General features: G+C 33.5%; 1 protein-coding gene across 1 annotated transcript in view; it reads left to right on the top strand.

Annotated features, from left to right (window-relative positions):
- LOC107611521 (serine decarboxylase-like) overlaps positions 1 to 2,587 on the top strand; it is an 8,418-nt gene extending 5,831 nt beyond the window's left edge. Inside the window, exons 5-6 of the mRNA XM_016313436.2 lie at positions 1,142 to 1,310; positions 1,995 to 2,587. Coding sequence (XP_016168922.2) covers positions 1,142 to 1,310; positions 1,995 to 2,386 — 561 coding nt within the window. The 3' untranslated portion in view covers positions 2,387 to 2,587. The remainder of the gene's footprint in view (positions 1 to 1,141; positions 1,311 to 1,994) is intronic.

Here is a 14,078-nt window from a genome sequence, read left to right as displayed (position 1 = left end):
GACTATATAAATTATTTAAATATTTACATTTAATTTAAAATAAATTAAATTTAACATAGAATATATTTTACTAGTTAAAAGTATTATTTGCTTTTAAAATTTTGTTAAATTTATATATATTTTCATATGGCAAACTCTTGGTTCAGTAATTCTTAGTATTTTTTTAGGGTAAACTACGAAAATACATTCGAATAATTTTGTCACTGACAAAAATGCATCCGAATTATTTTATTGATAAAAATATTCTCAAATAATTTAAAAATACAACAAAAATATCTAATATTAAATATGTATTTTTTAAAATAAAAATTGCTTTAGAGATTAAATTTTGATGCAAAGCATGATTAGAAAAATGAGATATTTTTATTTTTAAAATTTGGTGATTTTTGTTAATTATATATTTTTTGTAATTTTTTAAAAGTATTATTGATTGTTGACAAAAAAATCATAAAAAATATATAGTTAGCAAAAAATCATCATATTTTAAGAATAAAAAATTTTATTTTTTCTAATCATGCTGGTAAAAAACGACATCAAAATTCAATTTCTAAAACGTTTTTGAGAATACATATTTAATGTTGGACATTTTTGTCGCATTTTAAAATTGTTTGAGGGCATTTTTATCGATAACAAAATTTGAGTGCATTTTTGTCAACGACAAAATTATTCGAGTATATTTTTTGTAGTTTATTCTAATTTTTTGTTGTCATCATTTGTCCAGCATAAACATTAAATTATCTTTAACAAATAAATTTTACTAATTCATGTATGTGTGCAGATCTTGAAAAATGTGGATATAAACTGTATTAATTTATGTGTGCAAATTCTGGTAAATATAGATGTAAAGTATATGTTTATTGTGTGTAAAACTCCTATAAATATGGGTGTAACTTATTACTGATCAAGTATTAGCCAAAAATAATAATATTTATGGATCATATAACATTATTCTTTTTATATATTCTGAAGTACTTATACTTTTTGTTCTTAAAATTTTGGTACCCTCAACTCAACTTAATTAGCTTTATATATAAATACACTGATTTTTCAATTTATCAAAATAAGTAACATCGATAATTAAATAATACAAAACGGATGAAATATCATTGTATTATAATCTTAAAATATGATGATTCTGCAGGCACCAAAGATTACCTTCCAGAAATCCATTGGAAGTGTAACTATTTCTGGCCATAAGTTCTTGGGATGTCCAATTCCATGTGGTGTTGTAATAACTCGTTTGAAATACATCAATAATGCCCTATCCAAGGATGTTGAAATCATTGGTTCAAGGGATGCTACAATAACAGGTATAGGTATAGAGTAATTAAATTTAAACTTGCAATTTTTTTAAACACCAAATAAAATATCTCTATCCTTTTTTCTTTTTTTCTTCTTTTTCATTTCTATCTTACAGCTTTTAATAAAATATATTTGGTAAAATTCACGTCCAATTAACTTCACATGAAATTGATAGTTGAGAGTCGTTAAATGATTTAATAGGTTTCACTAAATTATCATCTAACGACTCTCATCTATCAACTTCACATGAAGTTAACTGCATTTGAATTTTTACCAATAAATTTTTGGGATGAATTAAAATTCGTGATACAACGTGCGAATAATGTTATTTTTTTCGTGTGGTTGATATACGGAACATATCAAGTTTGATAATGTATTATTACGAGGGTGAAAACTAAGGTGAAGTGGATTTCACGTGAAGTTGATACCTGAGAGCCGTTAAATGAAAATTTAGTCAAATCATTTAACAGCTCTAAGATATCAACTTCACGTGAAGTCGACTGCACATGAGTTTCCACCGTATATGAGATCCCACAATAAACCACAAAATTTCAGCTTTTTTTTTTCTGATTTTGTGGCGATTTTTGACCTCGACAAACTAGTTACGTTCTCGTATTCACATGGCATGCTTGTATTTTCTTTATTGTAAAACATAATAAATAAAACACATAAAAGGGTGTGATTTGGTACAGGTAGCCGTTGTGGACATGCCCCTATCTTCCTTTGGTATTGTCTGAAAAGCAAAGGATTAAAAGGGCTTAAGAAAGACGTTGAGAAGTGCATAATGAATGCAAGTTACTTACATGGTCGATTGCGTGGTGCTGGCATTGGTGCAATGTTGAATGAGTTTAGTAACATCGTTGTGTTTGAGAGGCCTCAATTAAATGATGACTTTATTCGTAGGTGGAGTTTGGCGTGCGAAGGGAAAATTGCGCACGTTGTTGTCATGCAGCACGTGACCACTAAAATGCTTGACTCTTTTGTTAGTGAGTTTCTTCAGAGAAGGTTTCAGGCTCAGTGCATTGCAGACCATGTTGGTTCCTCAAATTGTTCTTGTTCGATGCATGATGGTTTTCTTCATTGAGACTACTTATGTGAGATGATGCATTTTGTCAATCCAACAATTGAATTTTAATATTTATTATGTGCTACTTCTATTATATAAAATGGGGATATTACAGAAATTTGATGTACAATTTTCTAGAGAATAGGAAGAATCCGATAATTGAGCATATTGTTCGATATATTCTCACATGTCATTTTAAAGATTTGACTACGTGTAATAGTACGATGATAGATCGATTAATAACACATGACATATTGACATGGACGATTATTTGTTACAATACTATTTGGTCACGTGTCAACTTATGTCACGTTTGACAATATTATTTATCTGTTATCTGCGGTGTTATCATTATATATAGATGGACTAAATTGATTCTTGAACATGCATTAAGTGATTTATTTTAATCTTCAAATTGAATGTTTTACACCAAATTAATCCCTTTACTAATTTGTTCTTATTTTTTTTATAAATTCAAAATTCGTAATATCTTTACTGATGTGAAGGCATTTCAAGCACTTTTACTACGATTTTCGACCTCTTTTATCTAGCCTATTTATATAAAATTGATTTCAGGTACGACTCGTAACAATGATTATGTTATTTAATAAAAAAATTTATGATATTAAAAGATATATTTTTAAGTCCAAATGTGTATTTAACACTGCTTCAATGACGGAGAAGAAGAGACTGGACAGCAACACGGCTTCAACGACGGACGAGAGACGGGCGACGAACGGCAGCGGCTTCGACTACGTCTGGTGCGTGCTGCTGCGGTTCGTTGAGGACGACGACGGCTGTTGGTTCGTGGAGGAGACGGCTGCTGGAGAGGTGGTGTGTGGAGCCGTCGAGGATGAGGGACAGAGAGGAAAGGACCGCACCACCACGATGGTGCTGTCCGGCGACGTCGATGGCGGAGAAGAAGGAGGAGGTCCGGCGCTGAGACACAGCGCTAGAGAGACTGAGAGAGAGCTCGAGGAGTTAGGGTTCCTGGTAGTGGAGGGGTGGCTGCGGCTAGATTTGGAGCAATTGTGGTGGAAGGCTACTTTTATATTAGGGTTTTTTAATAACACCGGTTCGGTTCGGTTAGAGTTTTCTCTAATAAAACCGAAAACCGAACCGAACCGCAAAAAACTGCAAAAAATTATTTTTTCGGTTTTTTTCGTTTTCAGTTTATTCAGTTATCAGTTTTTTTGGTTCGGTTGATCGGTTTTGTTCGGATTGGATCGGTTTTGAACAGCCATAATACCAGAAACAAAATTGAACTCGGCACAAACTAATTAACATGTTAAAGTTACAGGTTTCAGCATTTTAAGTTCATACGTTATCACTTTCAAACTAATGTTATGCAGTAAATCATGAACAGAAAATCAGAAATAACCAAGGTTACGAGAACCAGACCGGTCAATGAACCGGTAAAGTAACTGGTTCACTAGTTCAATGGTCCAATCGAGGTTCAACCGGTTTAATTAAATATTAAATAAAATTATTTAAAATTCTATTAAAAATTCTATATATAATTTTAAATATTTAAATTTAATAATTTTTAATCTAATAAAATTTAAAATTTTATAATTTCACATAATAACTATAACTTTATTGAATTTGAATGAAACAAATTTTGTTATTTCATTCACTGTTAACTGTTAACTATTAAGATATGAAAGCATAGGGATTATCAGTGTATAATAATAAACTAGCATATTAGTATATAAAAGCATATAATCCTTTGACATTGTTGGACATCATTAAAATTAACACAAAATAAAAAAATCAGCAACAATATTATTATGAGTTTATGAAAGAATACAACAAATCAAGAATAATTAGAAATTAACAAAATATCAGTAATTCAGAATCATTAACCTAACCCAGTAACTCAATCTATTAACAACAAATTAACAGTACAAAACAAACATAAAGTCAAAAACAAATTCAAGAAGCATGCTTAATGCAGAGGAAGGGTCAAAGAGACAGATCAGAAAACCAGCAATAATATTATTATGACAGAATATAACAACTCAAAATAATCAGAAATTAACAAAATCTCAACTCAGAATAATAAAAAATTAACAAAATCTTAGCAAACCCAGAATCAGTGGACTAACCCAACAACTCAATCAGTATTATTAATAACATATCAACAGTACAAAATAAGCAAAATCAAATTCAAGAAGCAGTGTTTAATGCTGACCGGAGGAAGGGACAGAGAGACAGAGAGCGAGCTCGACAGCGACGGCGAGGGAAAAATAGAACTTGACGGCGACGGCGAGGAGAAGAGAGAACTCGACGGAGGAGAAGAGAGAGCTTGACGGCGAGGACAAGGAGAAGAGAAAGCTTGACAGCGAGGGCAAGGAGAAGAGAGAGCTCGACAACGACAATGACAGAATCTTCAACCTTGCTTCCGACGACCAGACGACGCCGACGACGCTGACGAACAGAGAGAGAGAGAAAAAGAGCTCGGCGATGACAACGACGCGGTGCTGCGGAGCTGTGGGGACTGCGGTGGTCAAAACAGTCGCTGCGGTGGCTGAGGGCTACGGTGGCTAAAGGCTGCGCGATTGGGGGCTAGGGTTCTCTGAATTTCAAGATTTGGTTTAAGTTTCAATTTTAGAGAAGGAGGAGTGTGTGTGCTATGACTGGGTTAGGGTGAGGAAAGGGATTTAGGGTTTTTTTGTTGTTTTTTTTTTCTTTTATAGGCAAAACGGTGCCGTGTGGAGAGTTTTAACGAACCGAAAATCCTTCAAAATATCGGCCGATTCTACCGATTCACCGGTTAACTGTCGGTTCGACCGATTCTGTGATGGTTTTTTGCCAGACGGTTTATAGACTTATTCGGACCAGCTAGGTGATCGGTTCTCGGTTGAACCGGTCAGTTCGGTTTAGGTTTTAGAACCATGAAAAAAATAGAATTAAAATTAATGCATAAAAAATGTTAAGAATATTGAATTTAAAAAATAAAAAACAATTGATGAAAAAACTAGTTTGGTACATAACATTAAATTTCAAGGATTAAAATGAGTCAATTAATGCAAAGTTAAGGATCAATTTAGTACATCTATAATGATAATATAGTGGATAATATGTAGAAGAATAATATTGCAACACGTAACACAAACTGACACGTGGCCAGATATTATTGTGACACGTGGTACAACCATCCACGTCAGTATAGCATGTATTATTGATCGACCCATCATCGTACCTTTACACGTGGCCAAGACAAAATGGGTGGAAGTTTTGAAAGGTACAAGGCTAAGTTGGTAGCAAAGGGATTCACCCAAGTTCAAGGATTTGACCATTTCAATACGTTCAGTCCCGTTATAAAATGACAACCCTTCAAGTTATGCTAGCACTCACAGCTAAAAAAAATTAGCACATTCACGAATTGGATGTCAATATAGCATTTTTTCATGGCGATTTGCCTGAAGACGTATATATGAAGCCACCACCAAGGCTGAATGTTCCGAAAGGCAAAGTATGCAAGTTTGAGAGATCATTCTATGAATTAAAGTAAGCTTCAAGATAGTGAAACTCTAAGCTGCATTTTGTTCTACTCAAACTAGTTCTACTCAGGTTTCACATCGATTCTTATTTATGTTGTTAATCTGATACTAGTTGAGAGAGAGAGAGAGAGAGAGAGAGAGAGAGCGATGATAACGACGCGGTGCTGCGGAGCTGTGGGGACTGCGGTGGTCAAAACAGTCGCTGCGGTGGCTGAGGGCTACGGTGGCTAAAGGCTGCGCGATTGGGGGCTAGGGTTCTCTGAATTTCAAGATTTGGTTTAAGTTTCAATTTTAGAGAAGGAGGAGTGTGTGTGCTATGACTGGGTTAGGGTGAGGAAAGGGATTTAGGGTTTTTTTGTTGTTTTTTTTTTCTTTTATAGGCAAAACGGTGCCGTGTGGAGAGTTTTAACGAACCGAAAATCCTTCAAAATATCGGCCGATTCTACCGATTCACCGGTTAACTGTCGGTTCGACCGATTCTGTGATGGTTTTTTGCCAGACGGTTTATAGACTTATTCGGACCAGCTAGGTGATCGGTTCTCGGTTGAACCGGTCAGTTCGGTTTAGGTTTTAGAACCATGAAAAAAATAGAATTAAAATTAATGCATAAAAAATGTTAAGAATATTGAATTTAAAAAATAAAAAACAATTGATGAAAAAACTAGTTTGGTACATAACATTAAATTTCAAGGATTAAAATGAGTCAATTAATGCAAAGTTAAGGATCAATTTAGTACATCTATAATGATAATATAGTGGATAATATGTAGAAGAATAATATTGCAACACGTAACACAAACTGACACGTGGCCAGATATTATTGTGACACGTGGTACAACCATCCACGTCAGTATAGCATGTATTATTGATCGACCCATCATCGTACCTTTACACGTGGCCAAGACAAAATGGGTGGAAGTTTTGAAAGGTACAAGGCTAAGTTGGTAGCAAAGGGATTCACCCAAGTTCAAGGATTTGACCATTTCAATACGTTCAGTCCCGTTATAAAATGACAACCCTTCAAGTTATGCTAGCACTCACAGCTAAAAAAAATTAGCACATTCACGAATTGGATGTCAATATAGCATTTTTTCATGGCGATTTGCCTGAAGACGTATATATGAAGCCACCACCAAGGCTGAATGTTCCGAAAGGCAAAGTATGCAAGTTTGAGAGATCATTCTATGAATTAAAGTAAGCTTCAAGATAGTGAAACTCTAAGCTGCATTTTGTTCTACTCAAACTAGTTCTACTCAGGTTTCACATCGATTCTTATTTATGTTGTTAATCTGATACTAGTTGGGGATGATTTACAAGAGATTCGAAAAATCAAAATCTTGTTGGATGACTTATTCAAGATAAAGGATATAGGGAGATTGAAGTTTTTTCTGGGATTAGAGGTTGCAAGGAGCAGCAAGGAAATTGCACTATATCAAAGAAAGTACACATTGAATCTTTTGAAAGAATAATCTACTACTTGATGCATAACCAGCATCAATCCTTATGAGTTACACATCTACTCTTTCAAAGTCTAGTGGTACACGTCTCCCTAACTTACAACCATATTGAAGGCTCGTAGGCAGGCTTATCTACCTTACCAATATAAGACCTGACATTTGTTTTGCAGTGAGCAAATTAAGTCAATTCTTAGATTGTGCCACAGATGTCCACTTTAAAGTTGGACTCCACATTCTCAAGTATCTAAAGCAAGCATAAGCAAGAGGAGTGTTCTTCCCTTCTCAATCCTATTTTGACATAGTTGGCTTCTCAGACTTGGATTGGGGTATATGCCCAAATTCCTGGAAGTCGATGACTGGTTATTATTTCTTCATTTGATCAGTACTAGTGTCATGAAAAGGCAAAAAGCAGAATATAGTTTCAAGCTCTTTAATTGAAACTGGATATAGAGACTTAGCACCTGCTATTAGAGAAGGCCTCTGGGTCACTTACATTCTCAGTGATTTCAGAATCGTTAGGAACCGTCCCATTACTCTCTACTCTGACAATCAAGCTGCACTCTACATCGCTGCAAATCTAGTCTTCTATGAGTATACAAAATACACAGAAATCGATTATCATATTATGAGAGACAAATTCACAAGAAGCGATAATCAAACTTCTACCAATTACATCAGCTAATTAGGTTGTAGATACTTTTATTAAGTCTCTTTCTCTTGGGTTGTTTTCTTCGTTCCATTCCAAGCTTGGCATGATCGATCTCTACACGCCAAGATTGAAGGGGGGGGGGGATGTTGGTAGATCATAATGCAGTAGAGCAGTTGGCAAAGAAAGGTAACTGAAGTGCCAGCTACATAGCAGAATTGAGTAGTTAGTTAGTTAGCTCGACAAATATAGAAAGTGGTAGTTAGCTATAGTTGACAGTTAGAGTAATAGTTTAAGGTGAGTGCTACCGTGATGAAGGGTAATTTTTTCCTCAGGTGAGGAAGTGGCGTGGAGTATGCCATTGCACGATGCATGGCATGCGTAGCATCACACGCAGACAATGTCTGCAGACCTCTTACTCATCGTGCAGTAGAGTTGTCAGGGATGGGTCAATTAGGAATTTAGGATAGTTTGGTTATGTTTTAATGAAGGTGATTAAGTTTTTGGGTTTTTTGATATTTTGTGGGTGCATATTTTTGTTACGGTGGACTTTTTATTATTGAGCTTGAAAGAAATTATGGACTTGCTTTGGTGTTTGTAGGCTATGTTTGGGGTTCCAGAACAAAAAAGGAAAATAATACATATATTTTAGGTTCCAGAATAAAAAAAATTAAAAAAAGAAAATAAAAATAAATACATATATTTAGGATTTCAAAATTAAAAAATATTAAGTGTTTAGGATTACATAAAAATAAGGGTTAAGTACGATTTTGGTTCCTAAGGTATAGGTCGAAAATTTTTTCGTCTTCAATTTTTTTTGCATATAAAATCTTCCTTAAGATTTAACTTAATTTTAAAATCGTCATTTTTACAAAAATTTTAATTTTTATTATTAAATTACTCCCAATTAAAAAATTATAAAATAAAAAAAGAAAAAAAATGAAAGAAAACCGATGAAAAGGGGAAGGGAATCACGCGGGGGGAAGGGAAAAGGAAAGGTGGGAAGAAGGGAAGCTTCGTTGTTCTGCTAATCCTCCTCTCATTGGTGGCCGCTGCTCCTTGCCACGCCTTGCCGCCGTCAAAGTGCTCGTGGAATGCATGGCCAGGGAGACAAAGAGGGGTGCCTCATTGCCGTCGCACTCCGCCATTGCCGCCGATGCTTCTAGTCTTCGACGCCGCTTCTGGTCCTCGCCGCTGGACTCCCTAGGGTTTCAGTTCTGTTTCTGATTTGTGCTACTTCTGCTTCTAATTTCGTCTGATTTTATTGTTCATTATTTTTTCTGCTTCTAATTTGATCTTTGATCTCTTTGTGTTTTGTTCTTCTGATTTTATTGTTGTTGTTGCTGGCGCTGGTGATGAAGAAGAAGGAAAGGAAGCAGAGATGCTTCTGATTTTACTTTTTTATTCTGTTTCTTATTTTGTTAATCCATTGTTCTTCTATTTCTGTTTCTTTCACTTCTGATTCTGCTTATGTTTCTGCTTCTATTTCTATTTTCAATTTTGTTTATACTTTTTGTTTTCAATTCTGCTTATGCTTCTGTTTTTTCTATTTCTAATTCTGCTTTTGTTTTTGCTTCATTGTTGTTACTGAAGAAGAAAAGAAAAAGAAGAGATATTGTTGAAGGAGAAAAAAAAAAAAGAAGAAATGACTTTATTGTCGTTGTTTATTCATTCAGTGTTGTTGCTGAGTATTTTGGTGAAGAAAGAGAATGGTATAATTGTTCGAAGGACGATTTTAAAATCAACTCGAACTTTAATGACGATTTTGTATGCAAAAAAAAAGGTTGGGGATAAAAAAAATTTTCAACCTATACGTTAGGGACCAAAATCGTACTTAACCCTAAAAATAAATACTTTAAGAGAAAAATGATACAAAATGTGTCATGGCCCAAAAAAGGAAAAAAAAAATAATACATATATTTAGGGTTCCAAAATTTAAAAATAAGGTTTAGAGTTAAGAAATTAGTGTTTAGTGTTTAGTGTTGATGGATTAGGGAGTGTGATTTATAATTTAGGATGTACGAGTTAGGTGATTGTTGACATTCATAGTGATTTAGTTGCGCATTAAGAGTGTGTTTGTGTTTGGTAAGCACGTTGGAAGTACAAGAAGCGCGTTCAATCTTTTTTTAACGCTGTAATTTTTCTTTGGCTAATTTTTTTCTTCTGAACGCAAATATGAGTTCATCATTGTGTTTAGCTTCTGCGTTCACTTATATAAATCTTAATAAAAAGATATAATTAAATACAAAAAGAGTACGAAAGAAGAGTACTAACAAATTATAACAAAAGAGTACTAATTTTCAATAAATAAATTTAAATTCTTTTCAAAAGTAATTATAGTAAAAAAATTGTTAAAATAATATAAATTTGAATAATATAAATTCATGTACTTTTTAGTAATTTTTGTCTAAACGTAATTTTGAATAATGTAATCCAAACAACATTCATTTCATTATAATTAATTTTGATACAAAATTATTAAACATAAATCACGTTAACACCAACTCACTTTTTATCAAAATCAAATTTGTAAAATTAATTTTATACAAAATCTCGTTTGCAAACTCTAATCCAAATACACACTAAGTGATTGTTGCCAAAATAGTTGATGAACTTGAGCTAGTGTGTATAGTGTAATGATACCTGGTATATATGTTTTATTTTAAATTTAATTAAAACTTATAATATACGCTAAATACGTAATATGAAAATAAATGTAGTCATATGTTGTGCTTATATTGTTAGTGATGTATATTTGGTTTTAGAAAAAAAATTTGCTTTACAATTTTTAAATAAGTGAATATTAATTTATATTTGACAAAAAATTAGTATAAATTAAATGACTTGAAAATAAACACTCTAAAAAAATTTGAAATTTGTAGTTTAAAAATACAATAAATTAGATTGTTTTTAGTTAATTAAAAACGTGGAAATATTATTCAACTAATATTAGTTTAGGGTGTTAGGATTTATCAAAGTAGATGTTAGTTTGTAATTTTTTAAATTAATAAATAAGCATCAAATTTAAAATTTGAAATTAAAAGATTTAAAATTTAAAATTTTTTAAATTTAAAATTATTCGTAACTAACGTAGGAAAGTTAAGTTTAAAATAAGAAATTTTAATTAAATAATTTAACTGTAAAAGAAACACAAAATAATTTTTTTTTTGTTAAAAACATAAAATAATTTAACACTACAAAGAGCATATTCCCAAAAACACACTATACCCACAAACATCTAAAATATGGGTTAATTGCAAAATTAATTGTATCGTCAGGTTCAAAAAGGGAGACAAAAAATTACCTTCGATAGCTTAAACCCAGCCCATCCCTTCTTAAAAATTGATCTGTTTCAGACAAAAAAACTCAAATAACTAATCATCATATTATATGCAAAGTTAATCCTAATTAATTCAGCATAACTAGGCCCACATTTCCTTTCAATTCTGCAATGCTACAGTACTTGCCGGACCAAGCAGGACCAATGCAAACACGTGTTTTCTTCTCCTGCTTCCGCCACATTTCAGCAGGTAAGGAAAAAAATTTACTTTCTCAGAGTAGCATAACCCATAATTTAATTAGAGTAAGCACACTTGTAAGTATATTATATATTTAGAGTTCATTTTCTAAGATTCTAAAAACTCTGCTCAAACAATCCTCACCTCATGCTCATGATTTCTGCCACCAGGAACAAATTTTTCAAGATGACTACACAACAACAAGGTGGTGGCAGAAGCTACTAGCTGGATTTCATGTCTGGCCTCCTATAATTACGTCAAAGTGTTTCTACGAGCCAATGCATTATTTACAACTTCTGGGTTATATTATTATGAGTAGTGTCAAGTAACTAATTTTTTTAGTCAATATTAGTCAATATTTTTAAAATTATTCTATTTATTTTAAAATTTACATCCTAAATTATAAATATTTAATCTTAAATCTTAAATTATAAACCTAAGTACTAAAGTTGGCTAATATTGACTAATTAAAAGTTAGTTTCTTATATTTTTTCTTGTAATTTTTAATTATGATGGACAATATTATTTTTTTGCACTTGAATTGTACCAAATTGTTTGATTTATCTGCTGTTGGTGGGTCCCCAATCAAATGGGACCCACAGTTAAAAAAAAAATAAAGAAAGAAAGTTGCTAAAAAGGCCACGTGAGAGAGAAGCTTTCTTTATGTTTTGAAAGAAAGCAACGAAGCTTAGTTTTTTGAATAAAAGAAAAAGCAGCGTCGAAGAGGAGAAGAATTAGGGGAAAAAGGGCATGTCAACTTTGATCACATTGACTTAGTAAACTTGCTCCATTTTTTATGAAATTTTAGTATATTATTCCTAGTGTAAAGATGAATATTAGGATATAAATTGCTAGTTGTATTGCCTTCTCTTTTGCCTGATTTGAAATACTCACTTTGTGGAGGGTTTATGTTGATTCCATCAGTTTTGATAATGTATTTTGTTGATTGTTGAGATGCCTTAGTGTCACTAGGAAGACTGTTTGTGTACCAATTATTCTGATAGTGGAAGATTTTTCTGGACTAGGTCCCGTGAGTTTTTGTCCCTCTTTTGGGGGGTTTTCTCACGTTAAAATTCTGGTGTCTGGTTATTTAATTTCTGCCATTATATTTGCTACTTGGAGTATCTTTGGTATTGCCTATTTAATCGCACAGGTTGTGAGAAAATTATTTCTGGTGCTTCCGCTGTTAGACAGGTTCTTGTTTTAAACCTGTATTGAGTTTTTCCCAACAAAGTGGTATCAGAGCTTTGGTTGTTTGTCTCTGTGTTGATTAAATGGAGAAAAATACTCATGGATCGAATATGGTCAAATTGAATTCCCAAAATTATTCAATTTGGAAGACCCTCATGGAAGATATGTTGTATAGCAAGGACTTATATGATCTTGTGGAGGGGGATAAATCCAAAGGTACAAAATCCGATGCTGAATGGAAGAAGCTGAATCGGAAGGCAGTTGCTTTGATTAGGCAATGGCTTGATCTTAGCGTGTATCCACATGTTGACACAGAAACGAATGCTGAGAAGATGTGGAATAAATTGAAGGAGTTATATGAGAGGAAGAATGTGTAAAATAAAGCATTCTTGATTAGGAAGCTTGTCAATATGAAGTATACTGAAGGTAAATCAATGCCAGAGCACTTGAGCATTTTTCAGGAGACAGTGAACCAACTGACAAATAATGAAATCACTTTGAATGATGAGTTGCAAGCCTTGTTGTTGTTGAGCTCTTTGCCTGATAGTTGGGAAGTTTTGGTTGTGACACTGACTAACTCAACTCCAAATGGGAAGTTGACGTTAGCAATGATTAAAGAGAGCATGTTGAATGAAGAAGCCAGAAGAAGAGAGCGAGGTTTGACTTATGCCTCCTCCCAGTCAGAAGCACTTGTTTCAGAGTCACGGGGAGAAGTCAAAGTAGAAAACCTCACAGTTCTGACAGGTCAAAGAGTCGAAGCAAGTCAAGAGGAAAATACAAGCCAAGAAAGGAGTTCATTTGTTACCATTGTGGCAAGCCGGGGCATATCAAGAGGTATTGTAAATTCTTGAAAAGAGAACAATTAAGGGGAAGAAGCGAAAACAAAGGTAAAGATAGTGATAAAGAAACTACTGCTATTGTTTATGAAGATGTTCTTATCACATATGATGAAAATTATGTGAATCTTGTTTGTGATGATTCCACTTGGATTATGGACTCTGGTGCCTCATGTCATGTCACTCTGAAACGTGAATTTTTCACTTCTTATACTGCTGGAAATTTCGGCAAGATCAAATTGGGAGATAAAGGAGTGTGTGATATCATTGGTATGGGTGATATGTGGCTTGAAACTAACATGGGATGCAAGTTGCAGTTGAAGAATGTTAGGCATGCGCCAGATATGCGGTTCAATCTCATTTCAGTGAAGGCATTGGATCAAGAAGGGTATTGCACTTCCTTTGGTAGCGGAAAATGCAAGATTACCAAAGAGGCTCTCATTGTTGCTAGAGAAGACAATAGTCTCACTACTCTCTACTGGTTGCAAGTAAAGTTGTGCAAAGAAGATGTGAATGTAGCTGATGATTCCTCTTCTGATTTGTGGCATATACGTCT

The sequence above is a fragment of the Arachis ipaensis genome, chromosome B08 (genome assembly GCF_000816755.2).
Source record: "Arachis ipaensis cultivar K30076 chromosome B08, Araip1.1, whole genome shotgun sequence".
Taxonomy (NCBI): domain Eukaryota; kingdom Viridiplantae; phylum Streptophyta; class Magnoliopsida; order Fabales; family Fabaceae; genus Arachis; species Arachis ipaensis.
Note: the sequence above shows the minus strand (reverse complement) of the source record. Positions and strands in the feature narration are given on the sequence as shown.